The sequence below is a fragment of the Clavelina lepadiformis genome, chromosome 4 (assembly GCF_947623445.1).
Source record: "Clavelina lepadiformis chromosome 4, kaClaLepa1.1, whole genome shotgun sequence".
NCBI lineage: Eukaryota > Metazoa > Chordata > Ascidiacea > Aplousobranchia > Clavelinidae > Clavelina > Clavelina lepadiformis.
In genome coordinates, this window is record NC_135243.1 from 9,885,167 (window position 1) to 9,908,663 (window position 23,497).

General features: G+C 35.6%; 1 protein-coding gene across 4 annotated transcripts; it reads left to right on the top strand.

Annotated features, from left to right (window-relative positions):
- The first annotated feature begins 562 nt into the window (after positions 1–562).
- Positions 563–23,082, top strand: LOC143451384 (E3 ubiquitin-protein ligase HECW2-like). Of its 4 annotated transcripts, XM_076951881.1 has the most exons (32): positions 564–1,062; positions 1,213–1,314; positions 1,634–1,781; positions 1,992–2,155; positions 2,452–2,591; positions 2,688–2,770; positions 2,919–3,092; positions 3,651–3,783; positions 3,935–4,754; positions 7,206–7,301; positions 7,525–7,740; positions 10,522–10,648; positions 10,812–11,004; positions 11,190–11,245; positions 12,952–13,198; positions 13,361–13,518; positions 13,600–13,757; positions 13,922–14,043; positions 14,525–14,638; positions 15,471–15,537; positions 15,693–15,896; positions 16,133–16,260; positions 16,388–16,463; positions 16,712–16,784; positions 18,156–18,282; positions 18,470–18,595; positions 18,700–18,840; positions 19,050–19,278; positions 19,454–19,587; positions 20,942–21,069; positions 21,207–21,405; positions 21,809–23,082. In XM_076951881.1, the coding sequence occupies exons 3-32, from the start codon at positions 1,718–1,720 to the stop codon at positions 21,918–21,920; spliced, it is 4,809 nt and encodes a 1,602-aa protein (XP_076807996.1). In that variant the 5' UTR covers positions 564–1,062; positions 1,213–1,314; positions 1,634–1,717; the 3' UTR covers positions 21,921–23,082. The 4 variants fall into 4 exon arrangements, with proteins under 4 accessions (XP_076807997.1, XP_076807996.1, XP_076807995.1 ...); XM_076951882.1 differs by having other exon boundaries at positions 563–1,318; XM_076951880.1 differs by having other exon boundaries at positions 564–1,314.
- The last annotated feature ends 415 nt before the right edge of the window (positions 23,083–23,497 follow it).

Consider the following 23,497-nt stretch of genomic DNA (forward strand, 5'->3'; position numbering starts at 1 on the left):
CTTCAATTTTGGGACGTTGTTGTTAGTTTGTTACTATTCAATGTCGTTGAAACAAAATAGTCTGCTGGTTTGGCGCTTTGAAGAAAGTGGGCGTCATTGCGTTTGTTGCAGCAGTCCTAGTGTAGTTTAGCTAAGCTGTCAGTGCATCAACTGTACTGTATGCTATTGTTGCAGCTCACATTTGCAAGACGCCTAAGAGCCATATTATTATTAAACTGGGGCAATCCACATACAAGGCTAGCGGGGTAGGCTATAGGCAGACAGGTGTATACAAGTCCAATGTTTATTTAGCGCACAAAATTCTAAAAGCTTACGAAGGCCTATACCTTGATCAGCGAATAGTTACGGTAGCTTAGGCCTATATACAAGATCAGATAGGCCTAATTGCTAGCGGCGTTAGTTCTATAAATGCCTTGAAATCTTGAATGCCGTGTTACATGCATGAAACTTTGAAGACATGCTTGCCTATATTAATGCTGTTTTAGATTTCAAGTAAGTTTATGTTTTAGTTTAAATTGGATATCCCTAGAGCCTACACCGTTATGAGCTCAGTTTAAGTTTTTGGCTGATACCTGGTCACACTCACAGGTTAGTCTAGGCCTATTTGTCTATAGGTGTTTCAGCACTTTAGTTTACTAGGCTATTTTAGATGAATATAGGGTGAATATGGAATATAAAAGGTGAATACACAATATCGTCTCAGTACCTCCTAGGCTACATACTGACTAAATTCATTGGTTAATTAAATTATCCTTGATATCTTTAACGAGAGAAAATGCAAGAGATTTGCGAAGAATGGACCATTTTAAAACACTCTATATACACATAGCTATTTTTTCATTAATTTTTTAATTTATCTATGATGTACAACAACACACTTGTATTTGCACTTGCACACTTTTGTTAGGCAAGGCTCCAGCAAACTGCAGATAATTGATGCCCTACTGCTAGGGTATAGGCTAAAGCTACAAGGTAAAAGTAAAGCAACACAGAGAAGGAAAGTAAGCATCATTCACCTTTTCAGTGCATCGAAAAGATAGTAAAGCTGAACCATACGTAAAAGTGAGTGATTAAAGTTCAGCATAACCTGCAAGTGCTCTTACCAACTTTCGAAATAAATATGCATTTCAAGTTCTATAAGGAAAGAAGTGCAAGTCTAGATTGGATGAGCTTCAATAGTTAATGTGTATTACTTTGACTTTATACATACAGATCTAGTTTCATGTGGACCTGGATTTTTTCTAATATTTGACAAAGCATCTAGTTTTATTATTTTAACCTTGCTTGCTTCAAGTTGTTTGAATGGAATACTTGGTATGTAAGTGATTTAAACTATGTGACTAATTTTTATGCCTGTGCAAACAAGTAAATACATCCTCAATCCTTTATAAGTTGTGGCTCTACATTCTTAGCAATTTAGCATAATATTATATATATAGCCTGTCATGAATTAGGTTTACAGGAGCAGCTAAGCATTTCTGTTCTTTTATATTTTTAGTATGATAAATATTGAGTATTTTTTTGTGTCCAGGTGAATGTACAGTAGGTAACAACTCAGTAAGCCTAATTAAATCTTTAAATATTTCATTTGAATGCCAACTTGTTAGTGTTTGGATATATGTCTTATTGGCAGCTACCAGTAATTGACATATTTGTCACCCAACATTGATGAATTGATCAATGAATTATAATGATTTCATGAATCTTTCAATCAACGATGCCATCTACTCATGAGGGTAACAACTCAAGCAGCAACACTTACTTATCCTTCACTATTACTGGTATTTACATTGTGATTTTTGTAATGTGTTCACAATAACAATGAGAAAACTGAAAAGGAATGTGTATTCGAAACCAGACTTACTCTGTGTAAATGATCTTATCTGCATTCATGTAGAATTGTTTACAAGTGTGATGAATGGTTATGTTTTATTAACTCATGTAATTCATATCTTTCTTTCGATTTGGAATTAATTTAAACTCTCTATTAGGTTTGAGTGGCTACAATTTGAAGAGGGGCGTATTCTTCAACCCTGATCCCTATGTTAAGTTGCGAGTTAATCCAGGACCTAATTGCAAGAAATATGCTCACCACAAGCAGAAACACCACACAAAGCAGGTTGAAGGTACCACTAACCCAACATGGAAAGAACAAGTACTTGACTTATTTTATTTATTTATTTTAACTAATAGCTATTACAAACATTTGTACTAATTAGCAAGTTATAAGTATTGGGGTTATATATATAGTTATAGGTTATCACATATAGTTCAAGCTAAAAATATGCAATAATTTTAAATTGTATGTATGTTGATGAGAGTAATGAGATTCTTCCGATGTGTAATTGATAAATCTTTTTGTACTGTGATTAGCTTATAGTTTTTGGTTTTTATGTATTTAAGTGCATTTTGCATTGCGATATCACCGTTTTTATTTCTTTTTGATTCCAGTTCTATATTCAAGTTTTGAAGTCTGATATCATTGAACTTGAAGTAAAAGATCGCTTTGACAGAGGAAGACCAGTGCTAAGAAGATTTCTTGGCAAATTGGAGGTTCCCGTAACAGAAATTTTGGAAAGATTAAATTGCAGGTATTTAAGTCAAAAGTTATATTTTGATGTAGTTTATCTTTTCGAACAGGTTTCCGTAAATTACATGATACATAAGTATATTATCTATCTTGTCAGTGAACAAAGATATACTGGTGCATTGTCAAAACGTACTCCTTTGGATAACACATCTGGTAGCTTATCATTTGTAGTTGGAGATGGTAAGATATCTAATAATTATTTATTAATGTCTGTTGTTCTATGCGTATTGGTGTAAAAATTAATACAACCTCAAATGTTGGATTATTAGTTTTTTTATAAAAAAGTTAATTCATTGGATCAGGAAATAAGCATTTTTCTTTCAACTAGGTCGGTCAAGTTTGTATCCAGTTAGCAGCATTAGCAATGGACATAATAATTTAGCCCAACGAAATAGTGTTTCATCTAGCGAAATAAGTTTTGGAGCTGCTCCAAGAAATTTATCTAATGGTGCTCAGGAGGACAGTCTTTCAAGTGCATTAGATGCAGTTTTAGACGCTCAAGGTGAACCATGTTTACCAATACTGTAGCAACTTATGATGGAATGGAATGTTTACTTAGAATATGTGCTACTTAATAAACCCAGACTGTACTTTAAAAATACATTAGTGTTCCAAATTAGCAAAAATCTGCTTATTTTAGAAAGCGATTGCCTCTTGTGAGCAAACAATCCAATACTGTTGCGGATTTCAAAAATTTGTTTGATTGTAAACAAATAATTCATTTGCCTGAACTAACAATCTCAATTTTGCACAAGTGAATGTTATGCTTTGGTGTCATTATTTCTGGACAGAAATTATCAGTGTGTGATTTAATTGATTGTATTCAGGCCTTGTTTTATCTATATAATTAACAGAGACTAAGATAGATTTAATGCGTAGAAAATTGCTATTGGCTTTGAAAGTACTGTTTAAGGCTTAGAAGTGAAGTTTGTTAGTGAATCCAATTTTTAGTGAATGCTGATGTTTTGTCGTTGTCTTTTATGATTTTCATTCAATTTTTGATTGTATTATGAATTTAGCGGCTGAAATTAATATTTAATGTTTGCATTCTTTTCTACAGAAGACAACACTCCAAATGGAGTTGCTTTGTCATCATCTCTTCCGAGTCCAATATCAGACATTCCTGTGTGTTTGACTGCAGTACCTTCTGCTATAAGCAATGACACCAGTACTGATCAAAGCATCCCACTTAGGTGTGTGAGTTTAAATTAAAGGCATTTGTTTACTTGTTAATGCATGTTACATGTATTTATGAGTAAGTTATAGGTGAGGTTACACCAGAAAAATGCTTTAGCCGCATTTAGGAATATTGTTAGACACTAATTACATCACCATACATTTCAGGGAGGAAGTATCCTGCTTTTGTGACAACCATGTTGACTGCAATCATGAATCTTTGTGTAATGAAACAAACAGTAAAATCCAATTATGTACGAATGAAAAAGCAGACGTAAACCAATCAAATAACCTGGAAATGATGGCTGCCGATTCAACAACTTCCTTTTGTGCTGACTCTAGCTGTCCCGATACAGAGTATACACAATCTTGCATCAATCCTGTGGTGAATGTAACACCTGGGCTGGAGAAAAAACCATCAATAAATGAAGTGTCAAGTGATTTACCAACAGAAAATGGAGAACAACATGATGTTGAATTAGATCTTGTAGAGGCGAAAGTGGCTGTTAGTGCAGTCAATGCAAATGGTACTTTTGTTGAAAATGAGCCATCTGCAGTTGGATCTTCTACAGATATCCCAACAAAATCATTATCTTATGACATTAAAACAGTTTCAGATACTGTTCCTTGCCCAAGTACTGATGATGTATTTAGTTGTGCAGTACATGCTAACGGAAAACCAATCGACAATGAAACATATGCTCACGAAAACGTAACTACTGTATCAATGCTTGATGATATGAGCACAAATACTATGTCCACCTCTGATTCTTTGCAAGGCAAACACACTTTCAGCCAGCCATTTAGTTCAAAACAAAGTAGTAAACCTGTGCATGATACACTGCCTTTACCTTCAAGCAAGACTATATCAAAGAACAAAAGAGATAAAGAAACTTTACTCAACCTTTTGAAATTTGTTGCTGCAGTTGAAACTGCTAAATTAAAAAGAGGTGACACAGGTATTGGTCAGACATCTGATTTAATTCAGGTAAGAAAAATGTTTTTTTGTAATCATAAGAATAATGAAAGTGATTTAAGTTACCTTTTTGTTTGTGCGCATTTCTTCACATGGTTTATGTAGATGGAATTGAAATTGTATACAGTGCAAAAATATTACAGTCCTACTTTTTCTCCTTTCTTGTTTCACACATTATAGCAATGGTCAGCAAACTGTGGGCCGTGACCCAATTATGGGCCTTCAGGCAAAATATGATGCGCTGCATATTGTATCCTGTAATCAAGTAAATGTGAGCTGAGGGATAGTTTCAGTGTTTTTTTAGCCCGGTTATCTTGGAGCGCCAGCGAGAAACTTCTTGATATTTTTATGTTTTCAGTTATGGTTAACTACAGCTATAACGCAAACCTCTGGAAAAAACAACCAGCAACCTCCCACTCACGTAGTATTAATTCTTACTTCATATTGAGAATGCAAGTCTGTTTTTATTTATAACACTAATCATTCACTACCCTACCACCTATCTTTACCAACTGTTACTTGGACAATAGTTTAACAATTTACAGTGAGTGTTCAAAGGATATCTAAGTTACACTTCAGTCAGTGAACAGTTATATGCAAAGGTTTAAGCTTTATTTTATCAGTATCGATAAAACGATAATTTCCATAAATTGTGAAAGCTGAATCTAAATTTCACATCTCATAATTATGATGTTAAATTCAATTAGACAGAACTGACATGCTATAGCAGTGTATAGTCAGCTAGTGCTGGGATTCCAACTCACACTCGCACAAACTAATGCACATTTTAGTTTCAAGGCCGCAGTACAACTTAAAATAAGTGATGCTAGTGTATTTTCATTTGTATTCTGTATGTTGATTACAGGTTAGATCATCGTGCTGAAATCTGTGGAAAGCACGTAATTCGGTTTTTAACCTTTTAAAAGTGAATTAAAGTTAACAATATATCTTAATAGCTTCAACAAATAATGTATGCTGCGAAAAAGAGAAAGGCGCATTGAAATTATTAGTTAGCTAGCAATATTTACTGCATTAGGCTAATTATGATATATTTCGTATGTGATGCTAGGCCAGGGGTGGGCAAACTTGTTCAATGAAAGAGTCACTTGCGGAAAAATATAAACACCAGCGAGCCGCAAAATCAGTAATGATTGTCAATTTGGTTATTATATTATTAGTAGTCATTTTGGGGTATTACTTTTTAGCTAGAAGACCCATAAAAAACATGTCGGCGAGGCGCACTTTGACAACCTTTGCCATAGATTATAGAATCTATACCTGAAAACAATGTCTGATTCTATGTCTAGTGTTACGTCATAAACGAAATGCTGGCCTAATTAAAGAAAAAATAGACAGAAATGTTCATAAACGGTACTCTTGGTAGCCTTTACAATTTTTTGGGAATTTTGCGATTCGACTAGAAGAGCCACAAAAAACATGCCGGAGAGCCGCATGCGGCTCGCGAGCCGCAGTTTGCCCACCCCTGTGCTAGGCCTTCATTCACCAACGAAGTGAAAACTTGGGCAATTGTAATAAAAGTTTGCTGACCACTGCATTATAGCTTGTTAAGTAATTTTTATACCATTTTTGAAATTCATGTTTTTATGTGAGCCCATAAAAAACATGGTATTAAGGAAGAGAAAGTTTTTTTTTTACATATGGTATATAGCATGCTGATCTTTTTAAACAAGTGTGTTTTGTGAAAAGAGTTTTATCAATTTTTTATAAGTTACTCAAAACAATATTTTGGAAACCATACCTGTTTTGCTGAGAATTGTTGATGGAAACAAAAATTAAATTTTTTATTAATATATTTTTACTTTAAATCTAGAGAAAAATACACATTGACAAAAGTCAAGTGTAAAATCTGACAACTAGCAATGTACTCAGATATGCATTTTGAAATTCTTTGATCTTTTTTGGTGGCTGACAATAAACAAACTAGCATAAGGTTACTTATGACAACTAGTCTTTCTCCCTAGGGCAATATATAGTGCAAGCTACATGATGTCCCAATATGCCTCTAAGTAAAAGTACTCTGCTGCCATTTATACTTTGACTTGTTTGAATAATTTTATAGAGTATGAATTGGCAGTTTGTCTGCTCTTGTAGTACCATATAAATGTATGTTAGATATTCTGTTATCGTTTTGTTTTGATGAAATCAATTCAGGTATGATAAACTGGAATTAAGGAACTATATAAATGATCTTTATTGTTATTCCTTCATATTTTACATGTCCATTAGTCATTTTTTCTAAATCATGTAATATACATTATACTGTACCACCACTGGTATGCCTATTATATATTGTATTAAACTTTTCACGCATGTCTTTTATTTACTTGTTCTGATATACCATAAAGTAGAAAATTCCTAAATCACATTTTGCTTGCTATTTGTGAGCATTGCTTTAAACATTTGTATACCGGCACATAAATGAAGAAAATTGTATATTTCTAGGTTGATCTCATTATTCGGCGTCAGGATAAGTCCAGCCATTTGGGATTCAATATTGTTGGTGGAGCTGAATCAAAGCATTTAATCTTAAGAAAAATGGTAAATTAATTATGTGTTTACATGCAAGCACCTTTTGCCTCCTTTCTGACTTTTTGTCACTACTTACCATGATATGTAAAATGAAACTTGAAAGTGTAAATTTGAATATCGTGGCATGTACGATTGGAGTATTTTCAGGTAGGCTGTGGTATGTTATTATTGTACAGTTGGTTGCTTAGTAGAAAAAATAACAGGCTTGATTTCCATTTTAAATTCTATTTAGGGAATCTATGTCACTCGGGTGGAAGCAGCGTCACCAGCTGATTTGGCTGGAATAAAAGTTCATGACCGCTTACTTTCTGTCAACAATGTTTCTGTTGTTAAAGCATCACATGCTACTGTTGTTGAAGCATTGCAGTTAGCTGGTTTCAGCGTTGAAGTAAAAATTGAACGTCACCGAACACCAGAAAACCCTTCATCTGACACAGTATGCTACATTGTAAGCTTTAAACTTTATCTCCCTCCTGTCATCGAATTGCATTGTGTATATATTATTACAGAAAAAAAATGAAAATTTCGCTTTGTTATTTTTGTCTAAGCCATTCTTCCTGTCTTACTTTTGCGTAATGCTTTAAGTTTTATCCTTTACACTGTCAAACTTTGGTCATGGACAACAAACAGTCTTTTGAAACATACTGAATGAGTTATATTTTTTTGTAAATACGTGATATCACGAGATATACCAATGTTAGGGCCCCAAATCTCATTATCTAATGAGATTTGGGGCCCTAACATTGGGGTTAGCACAATAATGTAAATTTTAATATGGGTTGATTTTGTGCCAATATGTTTATTGTTATTATATTTATAAAGTAATTTTGACTTCCTTGAAATGGATATGATATAGTGTGCTAACTATTGAAACTATGGGACCCAATCAGATCACTTTTATAGCTTTAATAACTTCGTTCCATTATAAGAAATTTTTAACTCGATCTCTAGGATCAGGATTATGATGTAAACATAGGCATGTCTTTTGGAAGCATCTTTTTGTACTGAGGTTTAGCAAAGGGGCCATGGTAAACTGGGCACATCCGAGACGTATGTCAATCTGCACTAAAATTATCCTGTCAACCACTAGTTTAATATAAGCTGCTCCACTTATTCCAGCCAACATTTCTATTTTCTCTTTTTAGAAGAACGGAATTTTTCTTGTGCTTGGTTGCTCATAAAATTTTATTGTCACTGTGTGAAGCATTGGAGACTAGATAATCTAGATCGGAGTGGTCCAAACCCTGGCACATGGGCTGGGGACACTTTCATTATACCGTACTTTCCAGTGCAAAATCAGTAGTTGTTAAAACACAAGTACGTTTCATTTCAATGCATTACATTAACCCACAGCCCAAGATAAGTCGTACATCATTGAAGTGAAAGTCAATATGTGATTATTATGGAGTGACAATGCTTTTTTACGGCTAACGTCACTGCATCGTTTGACGACACAAACGTATGCAATGATTTTTGCTCTTTGTTGGACTCGCATACAAGTAGAAAGTACCAAGAAGTGCAGCAAAACGTTAGGGCGATTAGATCATTAACTCAGTCCTTTGCTTGCATTAGGCTATAGAGTTTCCCTTATTTGCGGCCCGCAATGTTTTCATCAAACCTTAATGTCGCCCTTCGTGCTGGCAGTCTTGGACCACCCTGATCTAGATTGTTCAGAGTTAAGTCAATTATTAATTTAGACTGCATTTTTATTCAATGTGATAGTTGTAATGCAAACAGTGCAGTGCAACTATATATTTACATAGTGTAAGTATTTATGTGGGTAATCAAAGCAGCAATTTTTCTACAGCTGTATTGTTGTTACTGTGATTGGGTTATTTCTAACGCATGCTGTTATTTGTACACATACTTTTGGACAAAATTGCGTATATGTATGACTTAAGACTCAGCAGTAGTATACTGTTTTACTGTAAAATTCATGTAGTTACTGATATGTGCTCTACAGTACAAAAAAATTACCTATTATCCTTACATTTGTCTGTATATTTGAATAATTTCTGAATTAGCCTATTTGCAGACCTAAAACAAAATTACACAATTATTACGTAATTTTTTTTAAGCTAATTTGCTCTTGTCACATTTAACCTGGAACAGCATCCAGAGCATGTGAAATCTGCATATAGCCCAAATAATATTGCAGTAGTTATAACAATAATAGTTGTTTAAAAATCTGGCAAAGATTTTATTGGATTTCTTACAATTGTGGGGTAAATATTTTGGCATAGCAATTAGCAATCATTCAGCAATGTATCTTATGATATAGTTATAGGCCAGTGATGCAGCTAAATCAAGCATGGTTAGGTCAAGGTGCTTTTCGGGGTTGGTTGAGCATTGCAATTAACAAATTTCTTTATATATTGTTTAGTTATTGTATCACTTTTGCTCTTGTTTCAAATAATCACATTTAATCAACAATTGAAGCCTTTATCAATTTTCACAATCAGCCTTTTTGTTACTTGGCACAAAATTTTAAAGGCTTGGCTTTTACATGAAGAATTTCATTTGCTATTGTTTATAGAGACTGTGGGCTTAGACAAGTATGGTTTATCTTGGTTACTTCATGTCCGCTTGTTTAATAAGAGTTGATGCATCTTATGCTATCTTTACATATGTTTTGAGGAAACTTTGAAGTAGTTTTTCTTTAATACATATGTACTAGGGATGGGTCAATACGAACCCGAATACAATGTTGCAATAAAATTCATCGACATTGATAAGAAATGATCATTTATTTTCCTGTCTAAGCTAAACCAGAGTCAATATTTCTCATTGAAGTTCATTTACATAAGGATTTTGCTTTTCTAATCACCATTTGGTCGTTAATTTTTAGCAATTATGTCACCTTACAAGCAAAATTTGAAAATTTTTGATGAAATTTTATCAATTGGCGCTGATGCCATCAGATTCGAGGTTCATTTGGGTTGACCTTTATGATATTGTTCTGGCGCACATCTCCAATATATACCGGTTTTGTCAGGAAGATATTTTTCTCACGTGCGCAATATGCTCTGAGCCCAATCAGTCCATTGGACCATGGTGTAATCAGTTTGCATTAAACATGTTCATCTCTGTTATTTTGTATCCATATAATAATTATAACCTTCGTGTAACTTTCAGTATATTTTTGTTGTTAAATGTGAATCTTTTGTCTTTGTTTTCTCTCACATACTTCCGTGACATAACTAACATAACTTTCTGTCAAATATTGTAGTCTTCACCAATAACGTACGATTCTTCTTCTGCTGCCTTGTTAAAGCGAAGATCGTCACTGCCGATTTCATTAAACTCGAGAAAACCAGGCTCACCTATACACTCTTCAATATCTGGAATATCTTCAGGTTAGCTGCTCTTTCAAAAGTAGATTATCAATACATATTCTTTAAAACAATGTAAGAGCTTCTGTGAGCATTTGTTCTTTGCCAGTTATTTTTGTTTGGTGTTGAGCTTATTAGGGCATAAGTCAATTAGTAAATCCATCTAAAATATACCTTTCTTTAACAGGAATCACATCTTTGAGTAGTTCTTTTCCATCGAGGTCAACTGCAGCTTTAATTGAAGATGAACTACTTCGAACGCGAAATCAGAGGGTTAGTTCACCAACATATTTGGAATCGACACAGGCTGGGGTGGCAGCAATATCACAGGGTGGCAGATTAGCTGACAGTGCTTTGAAAAGGCATAGGTTGGCAAGCAGGTGCATATTACTTGGCTCATTAGACATCTCAAACTAATGAAAATTATCAAAAAACACTTTCTGATTTGCAGCAGGCATAAAGTATCCATGGTCGAATAATCTTTTTTTCAGCCAATTTGGTTTTCATTGCTACGCCTACGCTTTTATGTAACCTAGTTTATATGGTGCACTAATTTAAATTACAGAACAAGTGATTCATCTGATGTAGTTGAAGAGGTTTCACAAGAAGGTTTACCACCCAGTAAGTTTGGCACATGGTTTTGATGTTTTGCCTACTTAATGGTTTCTGTATCAACAAACTGGTGCTTTGTAGCACTCACGTGTTATCGCCTATTGCCAGGTTATCTATGAAAAAAGTTTTCACCAATTGCATACTTTTTTGAAAACAATTTTCTAAACTAAAATTTCTTCAACTCCATAAATTGAACTTTTGGCTTAAAGTAAGTGGCAAGTCCAAAAACTAGTTGGCCTTAAATCAAAGAGTAATTGTTAATAAACATACTGGTGAAAGGATTTTTCTTAATATGAAGTGGTTAAACAGTTATTGCCAAAATTGTACTGCGCCCCACTTTAAGGTAATGCTCCAAATATCAAAGTTTTAATTTGATTCATAAAGGAATCGGAAATCTTAAAATGCGCTTAATTTAAGGTAATACTTGCATATTCTTTGCGATAACACTATGATAATTATCAACTCATATATACATATATGTCAAAAATGCAATTTATAGACAGCATGTCCTTGAAAATATCTAGCCTTTCTGTTTTAACCGAAAGTACGAGGGCAAGTCAAAAATTTTAAACATCAACAATTATAAAAGAAATACATCATTTTTGTACATAATCCCCATTTTTTTCAATGCACTTATTCCAGCGGTCCACAAGCTTGTTAATTCCATCTGAGAAGAATTTTTTTGGTAGATCATACAACCATTTATGCACCGCTTCATTTGAAGACAATTTATGACCTCGCAAAGCATCTTGGGTGGAAAGTGGAAAGCATCAGAGGTGGAACGTCTGGGCTGTTTGCAGGATGTTGTAGCACTTCAAAACTCAGTTTGTCAACGGTTTCAATAGTTTTTCTGGCTGTATGTGGGTGCGCGTTGGCATGCAGCAGCAAAACTTTCTTTGACAGTAGGCCTCTGCGTTTGGTGCGAATTTCTGGCTTCAAGCTGATGGCTAGCATGTCACAATACCTTGCACTGTTGACTGTGCTCCCATTTTCCAGGTAGTCTTCCAGAATAGGCCGTTTAAATCCCAAAAAAACAGTTAGCATAACCTTTGAGCTCTCTCAGTCTTCTGGTCAGTGGTAGAGGTTGATGGACGTCCTGCTCTTGCATGTTTCACGCTTGTCTGGCCACTTTTAATTTTCTCAATCCATTCATACACAGTTCTTTTCAGTAGCGCGCAGTTTCCATAATGTGCTAAAAGCATCCTGTGAATTTCAGCCCCTGATATGCTTTCTGACCATAAAAATCGGATCACTGCACGTTCTTCACTGGTGCATTGTGCTAGTGGAGCTGCCATTTTTATCAACTGAAACCAACAGCTGTAAAGATCGATCGAACAAGTAGATCAACTGATCATGATCACATGACACAACAGTTGGCACGCGCAAAAAGCATTGCACCAAAAAGAAAAGCAAGAGTGCGCTCTACAGCAATGTGCGGAACATTTTTTACTTGCCCTCATAGTTCTGATTTAATATAGGATTGTGGAAAATTAACAACTGCTGATTGAAAACCTTGAGACTAGTAGTAATATTTTTTCCTTCGCTAAATGATTGGTTACTGCCACACAATTATAGGGCGTGTATTTTTATGGTCTAAAACTTTTTACATTTTGTTGTGAAGTGCTTTTCACTTTGTTTCACTCATCCCTTATGTTTTAGATCAATGATTGGAACTGCCACCCCTTTATATCTCCTTTTCTATCTTTCTTTATTAGATTGGGAAGCATGCTGTGATCGCCATGGTCGTATTTTTTACCTTGATCATGTGAATCGTATCACACAATGGCAGCGGCCAAAGCTAACTGAAACCCCTTCGTCTGGATCGGATGCTTTTAAAACCATCCCTGAATCTGATGAGGAATTGCTCAATGCACTCAGCTCTGTGTCACCCCGAAAACTGTGTCGCAGTCGGCAGTGCAGCTCTATGAAAGGAGACCGAAATTATGAGAGGGCAATGAGAAGGTGAACACTATTGCCTATTTTATACAATTGCAGTGCTAACCACTTGTTTAATGCACCCTTGCCAATGCTGTCGCACGCCGCCTAACGAATTGTCTTGGCAAAAGATCAAATATTGAGTTTGCTATTACCAACTGATATCAAAGCATTGCTGTTATCAACCAGATATCAAAGCATTAAGCGGGTTATGCACCATGAACCTGGTGCTTCTTCTGCTCCTGAGGTAATAAAGAGAACTTGCCCGGAAACAGTACTGGAGCAAAATGAAGCTGAGGAGGATAGTCCTGTATCTCCATCAGATATTCCTTCCACTTCACGGCAAGGTGAAAGTTATATTTTTATAGACTTCTATTTTGTATGTATCAAATATGATGGCTTGCAATATATCTGTGGTGCTTAACCAGCTCAAGACCCACCTGCAAGCACCTCTGCTAAGCAGACAGATTTATCACAAAACAATGCTGCTTCAAGAGAAATTGCAATTCCTTCTAATCCAGAAAACACTCCAAGTTTCAAGTTTATCAGTCATCCAGAATTTAAGATGCTGCTTAGTACCAACCAAGTAAGTGAAGTTAACTAACACTTAAGGAAAGCGTGTTTTCTTTTTTTGCTATTAACAATGTCCATCTGGGTCATTACTCCTGTTTCCTGTATACCACATATAGTATACGCTTAACTCCAGATGTCTGACTCTTTTCATTGTTGCAATTTTGCTACCTTTTTTAGGAAGCATATAACTTATATATGGAAAGTACAGCACTGAAGTACATGATTACTAAGATTCATAGAGGAAAGGAACACTTTTGGGAATACCAGCATAATAAAGAACTTGTAAAGTTCATTAACTGGTTAGTACTCTTCATTAAGTTAAGACAAATGATGTCATTTGCTTTTGTGAACCATGTATTACTGAACTTTCATCATGTTAATCTTTGCACTTGCTGTTAGGTTTGTCAAATTGTCATAAATGTTTGATAAGCCACGCCACTTTTAGACTTAGCAACTCATCCAGCTTTTTATGAAATCTTACGTGCGTTATTACTACCATAATTATCTCAATACGATGAAGCTCAGACAGTGGTAGATTGAGTTTTTGATAGTTGCTATCGCCTTCATATGTCTCAAACTTCCGTGTATAGTTAGTGGTTACATGTGAAGCACATGTAACCAGAGCTCTTGTTGTTTTCTTTCAAAAATTTCAAAGGCTGAAAACAAAATTTAAAACGCGTTTACTTCGCTGTGTTTCGGTTTTATTTATCCAGGCTTTACCACGAAGTTTATTTTCAAAGGTTGCTACTTTTTACAAATTTTCTCTATGTGTTGTCCCAGTTTTGCAGATACAACAAAAGAACTACCAAAAGGTTGGGAATCAAAGCAGGATAGTTCCGGAAGCACTTTCTTTATTGACCACAACCAACGACTAACCACGTTCATCGACCCAAGGTAAAATTTATTTTTGAAGAAACGTTCTAGCCATTGTTACTATTTATTATTATTTGGTCTGTGTCTGACTAGATGGCTACTCATTATTTTGTTTACTACCAATAAACTCGATTTTCCAAAGTGGTTGGGTTGTTACCACGACTTGATAATGATTGTATTTTTTTTTATGAATTCCGACGGTGTGAATGTGTAGTGTGTATACATTGTACATATTTGCTGGTGGTATGACCTAAGAACTTAATCACAGTGTATCCAATATAGTGCGTTAATCCTTGAACTCGTCGGACTCTGTTTCTTTACCTTAATCGCGAAAACACAGTATGTTGACATAAAGCCGTGGGTTGGTAGGATCCAAGCCTTTAAGATTAGCGTCTGCTTTAAACAGTTGTTACTGCGCAAACAAACTAGGAAGACGTTTCTCGTTACTGTTTTGCTTGTTATGTGACGTTTTTCTTGAAATTTATAGTCACACATAAAGCAATTGACTATTGAGTTGCAAGAAGTTTAAGTCAAGTTAATCCGAACACAATGGCTCATATTTTTTAAGCTAACCGTTGCCGTTGCAGTCTGTGGGCGGCAAATTATTGCAGTTTGTCGCGCTTAATACTGTTTTATGATGAAGAACATGACGACAGAGTATTTATTTTTGGCACTTTTTGTGGGTTTAACCCCTTTCAACACGCGATATTGCACCCTATCTGCATACTTTTAGGCGTATTAATATATCAACTATACCCAGCACTTCTAAAGCACTAAACTTCCACTGTAATTACTTCAGATGTAGTTTATATGCTAAAAAAAATTCGTTATAGGTATATAACTTGTTTCTTAGACTGCCGTTTCAACCTTCTGAAGATACTGGCAATACATCTCCTGCCAACGAGGAGGCGGCGTCGAAGGTGATTGTTTGCAGCGATGTTTTTGTAAAATAAAACGGCCTTATCCCAAGGAGGTTAAACAAGCTTAATATAGCTCAGTAACTGTAAATGATGCCTAGATACAATGCATTTCTCGTAGCCGAGCATTTTGTTAAAATTTAAGTTTGTGTGTACAGACTGAAGTAAGTGCCGAACGCCTTCCGGTTCAATCACCTTTGGCAACCGATGCGCCCTCGATTGCTCCCCGACCGAACAGCACTCTTTCATCCAGATCTCGTGTCATAGAGGAAGAGTCCACGCTTTCCAGGTCAACCGACTCTCTTTGTTCCAGTGCACCAATGGTGGAGGACGAAGTGCCAATATCCTACAATGAGAAAATGGTGCGATGTTTTATAACAAGCTTCTTCAACACTTTCTTGGATTCTCAACTTCATTTTGTGCTGAGTCAACGATTGAATTTATTTTAGACAATATGTAATTCGGTATCTTTTCCAATGCCTTCTTTTTATATATAATTTAAGTACAGACACCATTTTTGGCATCTCCAGTTTCCAATGATTTTAGACACTAAAACATACTAAAATAGCGTTTAATTTATAAAAAGTTTGCATCGCAGGTTGCGTTTTTGAAACAATCGAACATTCTTGACATATTAAAAGAGCGCTATCCTGCTGTTGCTACGAGCAATTCTCTCAAAGAAAAAATTAATAATATAAGATCGGACGGAATTACGGCCTTAGAGAGGTGATGTCGTGTTACTTAAGTTTTTTTATTATACTCAAAATCGATAAAGTAGAAATTGGTGAAAACCGAAATAAAGTGTTTATACGCAAAGTAAATGAAAGATTTTATTGATGTTTTGTGCATTCAGATACGGGAACAGCATGCAACTGACCATGATGTTGAGCATGTTTGAAAATGAAATTATGGCCTTTGTGGTGCCTCAGGTATACTTCAACATCAACATTATTTGCAATTGAAACATTTAATGGAAACAGACCAGATGCCAGATTTCTAATGTGCTTGATTTACCACTTATCCCAAATTGAGTTTTTAACTTTTATGTTTAAAATGCTATTTGAAATGCACCTTGTAAAGTGTGTATAGGATTTAAACAATTGAAGTTTCAATTTTAGATTAAATTTTTGAATTGAAGCAGACAAATCATGTAACCTCTATATGTTCAATTATGAAGGAAATTCGACCACGACCAGTTTTAGCCGAACGTCCCCATGTTGCTCACCGCATGTCACCTACTTCATCCCCAGGTTCGTTGCTTTCGTTTTTCTGTTAATTCAGTGTTGTTCAATAAGTCGATAGAATTCCAGTTAGCATAGATTTGCACGCTGTTAAAAATTATTTGGCTGTCTGCCTGTTAATCAGTTTTCCTCATTAGCAGGCTACTTTACTCGTCTGTTTGAAAGTTAAACTTCCTTGATTTCAATTCTACGAACACCGTACACAAGTATATGCAAACTGCAAAATCACTTGTTTCGTGCCACTGTTTTATAAAAGCAGTAGCGAGTGAGTCCCTCTGGCTACTGAGCCACAGTGCGAGTAAAGACATGATGTTTTCTTTTGCTTTTTAGCTCTTGCAGTGGCTTTGCTTCGTTATGATCTGTCAACGCTAAATACAAAATTTTTACAACCACCAACTCACTCCGGCTTTTTAATCTGATTGCAATTCGTATATTTTGTTTGGATTCTAGTGGTAGTCAATCGTGTCATTGAACATAACACGAAATATTTTATGAGCCCAAGTGGACCTGGAGTTACCTCTGAAATACATACGTGTTTAAAACTTTACACAAGAACCTTTTGATTTGTAAATTATTTTGACCGGGAATTTTAAGCGAGTAACTCGCGTGCAAATGTATATCACCTTTGCATTAATTTAACGCTTGTTCAACGAATTTGTTGCAGTCCGGCTCGTTTTGCTGGGCTATTGTTTGCGTTTACTGTCGATCTTTTATTGTCATTTTAACATCGTCGTAAAATCAATTGTGACCAAAACTACCTCATGCCATGTGGTTCTGTTGCACCTGGTGATAAATTTTTATGAGTAGACATATTTGCCACAGAGATTTCTGGGTATTTTCTCACCGTATAAGTTGAGACCAATGTTCCCTCTAAGCTGCGCGCGTGCGCAAATGCGCACTGTTGACACGGTCTCCGCGCACAGAAAATCTGTGTTGCGCACAAGAAAATAAGCCAACCTGAATTAAAAATAGAATAAACGCATAATAATGGCCACAGTGCGCACGTGGCACGTCTGATATTGCTCACAGTGGTCCAAGGGACCGCTCAGGGAGTTAGTGTGTTTGCTCAGACACGTGAAAAATTAGAGGGAACATTGGTTGAGACATAATGTTTGCCAGAGAAATACCAATACTTGATTCGTTAGGGCTACAAAATAAGATTGCCACTTGCATTTAATTAAAAAAGTCTAAGGATGTTTTGATGCGGAATCAAATATTTGGAGACATTAATTTTTCATTTTAGACTAGTAAATACGGTAGTTTTTTTTAATATTTACGTTGAACATATGCAATAATGAATATATAAATAAGGCAAGTTCTCCCAGAAAAATTTTTTTTTTCAGTAACCATAATCTTACATAATTTTGATTGAATTTGCAGCATCTTCTCGATCCCGCTCCTCCAACGCCACCCATATTCACAATCACAGAAACTTCGAATCAAAACTCCGAAACTTTTACAAGAAATTGGAGCAGAAAGGATATGGCCAGGGCCCATGCAAAATAAAGTAAGTTTTTAACAGCAACGTAGTTATTTACATTTTATAAAGACTTCCCCATTTACTTGTGTCTTGCTTCTATGCATCCTTTTTAAAAGGTTTAGAAGCAGAGTATTAATTAAGTTATTTCAAAAACTTTCATCTAAAACGTGAGTAACCTGAAGTGTTATGCTTAAGCCACAATTTAAAAAAATAGGTTGGCTGTGCATCGAAACAATCTTTTAGAGGAGGCATTTCGAAAGGTGATGGCTCTTCCACGTAAGGAATTGCAGAGAAGCAAACTCTTTGTTTCCTTTATCGGAGAAGAAGGATTGGATTACAGGTATCATGAACGGGTTTAGTTCATTTGTGCTTTACTGTTTTTGTCAAAGTTCCAGCCAATATACCCTGCAAGTTACTGCAATTTCAAAGAAAATTTATTTTAAGTGGCCCATCTCGAGAATTTTTCTTTCTCATTTCGCGCGAGTTATTCAATCCTTATTATGGTCTCTTCGAATATTCGGCCGTAGATACCTACACTGTGCAGATCAGTCCGCTCTCTGCTTTCGTGGACAGTCCCTTGGAGTGGTAAGCGTTTAAACTTTATACAACTGGCACACATTTGTCTACTCGTGATTGAATAACATACATCAACGTTTTGTACACAAATTACTTTTTATTGGCTTTACGCTTATTACTTAGTGAACGTTGATTTGTTGTGCATTATTTGTATTTGTTAAAGATAAAATATTTATTTAAACAATTCTGCGACAATAAAGTCAGTCTTGCAAAAATAGGTTTCGTTTTGCCGGCCGCATTATCGGTCTCTGCCTTGTTCACCATTGCCTGCTGGATGCCTTCTTTACCCGTCCTCTCTACAAGATGTTGCTTCGATCTCGCTGTGATCTATCCGATCTCCGTTATGTTGATGAGCAGTTTTATCAGTCGATGATTTGGATGAAAGAAAACGACATTACTGATGTTTTAGATCTCACCTTCTCTGTCAATGAAGAAATGTTTGGGAAGGTGCGAGTGCACATTTTGTTTGTTTATCCCATAATCCCAGCTAAGTTCTATAGGTTATTACTGTGAGATAGCGGTAATGGATCTGGGTTTAGATCTTGTTAGAACTGTAAAAACTGAAATACGAAGGCTAATTTTCGAACTTAATGGCAAAAGCATCCGAATTCTTCTATTTTAGATCGAAGAAAAGGATTTAAAACCAAATGGCAGAAACGTTACAGTGACAGAGAAAAACAAGAAGGAATACATTGAGCTTATGGTTAAGTGGAGGGTGGTGCGAGGAACCCTGGAGCAAACCAACATGCTTATCAGGTAGACGTATGGCTAATAATAACCTTCATATTTCTTACAGAAGTGCTCTCTGATTACTGGCTAACCATTTTTCGAGTCAGCACGACGGAAGTCACGGTTTTCGCCGAAGAAAACCACATACGTCCGCACATTAAATATGTTTGCTTTAAATTTTAAAACATCTACTTTTCTCAAATTATTGTCTACTATATTCAACCTGTGTTTAGTGCCCTAGTTTGAATTTCGCCGTCAAAAATATTTATGTAACTCAAGATAGTGTTAGTAAAATCATAGTTTTCTTTTCTTGTAAGTATTATCGTAAAAGTTTCCATGTGCTTCACCTAACCCTACACCTAGTCCTAGCACCTGACTTTACTGTCGCTGTATAAATTATTACTTAATTTTTATAATTTGATTTATTTTATTGAACAATGCTCACTGCAGTTGTCTAAGTCACTACAGTAGACTTACACTTTTCTGTAGTTGACTGATCAATTTTAAAGTGGGGGGCAAGTCCGAAAACAAGTTGGCCTTAAATCAAAGAGTAGTTGTCAGTAAACATGCTGACGAAAGAATTTGTACTAATATGTAGTGGTTAAACAGTCATTGCCAAAATTGTTTTGCAAATTTGACCACCAGTTATGACCAAGACCGCGGTCATTATGATGCCACAATGTAAAACAATATGCCCGATGATGATGCTTGTGTGAGATATGGTAGGCTAGCTAACCCGGATTGGATGGAATACGTCTTCATAGGTAGGTGATTAGTAGCAGGTATTTTCAACGTAGGAATCTCCTCTGGTAAACCACTCCAGTTTTGACCACAGTCACCGGTATCGGACGAGGCTAGAGCCAACATCCAAGACTACTGTAGGTTAGCATCTCTCAATTACCAAAACAAATACACCAACGGTAAGCTAGTTTAGGCTTATTTAAAGTAAATCAAAAGTGAAGTAAAGTGAAGTGTTCTTGTTGATAAACTTAAGTACGCTATAATTATACCTATTATACTCTTGTCTATCACAGGAAACATTCTGTTCATACTTGATCTAAACACCCGAGTCATCCATGTCGTTTCTGTTATTGTGACGTAATAAGAGCCCGCATCCTCATCATAATTAAGCGATGAATTTGCGCTTTATGCCAATTATTTATGGCAATAACTGCTTAATCACTACAAATCCCTCCAGTATATTTACTGACAACTTCTCTTTGATTTCTGGCCAACTTGTTTTTGGACTTGCCCCTCACTTTAAGCAATGGGCTTTGTTATATTCTATAAAGTACTTGCGTAGACGTTTTAAAAATAACTAACAATGTCAATATGATCGCTATTAATGACTTCTTTATGCCAATTCCCGTATCTATCATAGGGGCTTTAATGAAGTCATTGACTTACGACTGGTCTCCGTTTTCGATGCACACGAACTTGAACTGGTTATATGCGGCACAGCTGACATTGATTTGAAGGACTGGAGGCAGCACACGGAGTACAGGGGAGGTATGTTACTGTTAATTTTCTCTGTGCATAGGAAATTTTCCAGGCTAATACTCTACGATTTAATGTGTAAAATATTTTCAGACCTTTCGCCCTCCAATCGACAACGATTTATTCCATAACGAATTTCAATTCTGCAGGTTATTACGATCTTCATCCAGTAATTCAGTGGTTTTGGCTGGCCGTCGAAAAGTTTGACAACGAACGTAGGTTAAGGTTGCTCCAGTTTGTTACTGGGACAAGCAGCATTCCGTTTGAAGGCTTTGCCGCCCTTAGAGGACCCAACGGCCCGAAAAGATTTTGTATCGAAAAATGGGGGAAAGGCGATTGCTTGCCAAGGTGAGCTGTTGTAACACTTTAGGTGGAGAGGTTCATTTGTTTTGACGGCAATTTCATTGTGAGTCCTATGCTAAATAAATCTTTTGTTAACCATTACTTATTATAAATCAGTCTAATTATAAAAGTTGGACTTATCAGACTATTTCTGCTGAAGTTGTTCAAAAGTATCCTACTTAAGTAAGTTTCCTATCTAACATTAGTTACCTAATTATCTAAGCAAAAATGGTAAATTTACTTTCACCAAAGAGGTATTTGCCTGTTTTTCAAGCATTGTGATTAACCAAAAAATGCGTAATACACGTCGCCGTCGGTAGTACTGGCCATTGATAATTAATTAATTAACAGTAATAGAGTGTTTTTGTTTATGAAAAGAGACTTTGTTGATATGTCGTTTTTTTTTCAGGGCGCATACCTGCTTTAATCGGATCGATTTGCCTCCGTATAGAAGCTTTGCTGTACTTTGGGAAAAACTTGTCATTGCCGTGGAAGAAACTAGTACCTTTGCAATTGAATGAATCACAGAAGCCAATTTGTATTGCTGTTGATAACGCGCTATCAATCCTCTTAACAAAACTACGAACACACGTATCGTCCTTTGTTTAATTCATCTTGGTTATTAACTTGCTTTATTATATTGGCTTTGCTAACCGGGTCGTTTCTTATTCATTTGATCTTGCTTCGATTTTAACATTTGGTTTGATTCAGCTGCACTTTTCTATTACATTGGCCGAGTCATGCTCAACTCTAGTCATTTGCTGGATATTCAGCAGCAGAGTAGCTTATACCTTGTGCTGTCGTTTTTTTTGCGCGATATCTTGCTTGTACTTCTACGATTTCCCTTTTATGATAAACAAACAAATTCGATCGCATGTCTAATGAAGTTAATTATGTTATTTTTTTTATTTTTTCTGCAATATTTACGGAGTTGGACTTACCGTGAAGTGTTTCTCATATCGCAGTTTTAACGAGAGTAATTGTGCACTTTGGTCGCTAGACCGTAAATTTGGGAACAATCAGTATTGTATCGGCGTACTGTCTTTTTGTTACGAGAGCCATGCAATTAACCAAGCTTCCAAGGGATGTTTAAGCAATGTTCACATTTTAAACTTTTCTTCTGCAAAGTTCTGTGGTTGTTCCGATTTAAATGGTTATTCCAAGCCGCCATTGCTTAAAGAATATCTTTGACAAACAGGAGAAAAGATTTACTCATTTGTTGCAAAATCTCGTTCTTGAATCTTTTCCATATGCCAATTACCGTGTCGGTGCTTTTCACTTTTTATTCTCTTCTTCCATTGTGCTCATGGCAGCTTTAACTCTATGTTATTACTTATTAGCTTATGGCTTTATGTACGTTAAGAAAATTCTACTTTCACAAATTTATTTTAGTTTGCTATCACGAACAGCAGAACGATGTGGACGTGTGCATAACCAATAACCCTGTTTGTCTACCCTGCATAGACACAACACAGCCCTTCGTTGAATATATAAACTTGACACTTTACACGCTTTAAATTTCTGGAATGCCAAACACTATCACGATTTTAAGAATGTTTGACTATTTTTTTGTTTTCACATTCCTACCATAAATGATAGCGTTACCGTAACTTGTGTTTTACGAAATCCTGAAATGTAAATTGGCGTTAACTGTTGTTTGAAGCAAAACCGAATGAAAGTAGTGTTGCCTTTTACGTGTATTAATCTTTTTTCCTTAAAATTATATTTTCAGTGATACCACAACCAAATTTGCTACGTTGCTGCATTTTGTGTCCTTTATTAACCGATTCTTTTATTATAGATGGCCAATTTTTCTTATTTTACAATGCGTAATATTAAAATTCCGGCCAAACATATGAAGAATTTCTTACCGAATTTCGAATAGAATGTAATTGCTCAGATCATATAAGCCACAATTTTCGGTTCAATTTGCAGTTTCAGTAATGATCATATTTTATCCATTTTGTTTTGTTAGCCAGGTTAATACTTATGTATGACGGACTTAGTTTTTTTTCGCTTTAAAAGATAATAATAATAATATGTTTTTGTTTATAAGCTAGTTATGTTGATATATTTTGAAATCTATTCACTGGCGCCT

Excerpts from the sequence above, each read along its gene's own strand:
- LOC143451384 (XM_076951882.1), top strand. The coding sequence starts at position 1,718 with ATGCCATCTACTCATGAGGGTAACAACTCAAGCAGCAACACTTACTTA. Across the intron at positions 1,782-1,991 it reads CTTATCCTTCACTATTACTG|GTTTGAGTGGCTACAATTTG; the intron begins GTATTTACATTG and ends ACTCTCTATTAG. Across the intron at positions 18,841-19,049 it reads GTGGACAGTCCCTTGGAGTG|GTTTCGTTTTGCCGGCCGCA; the intron begins GTAAGCGTTTAA and ends TTGCAAAAATAG.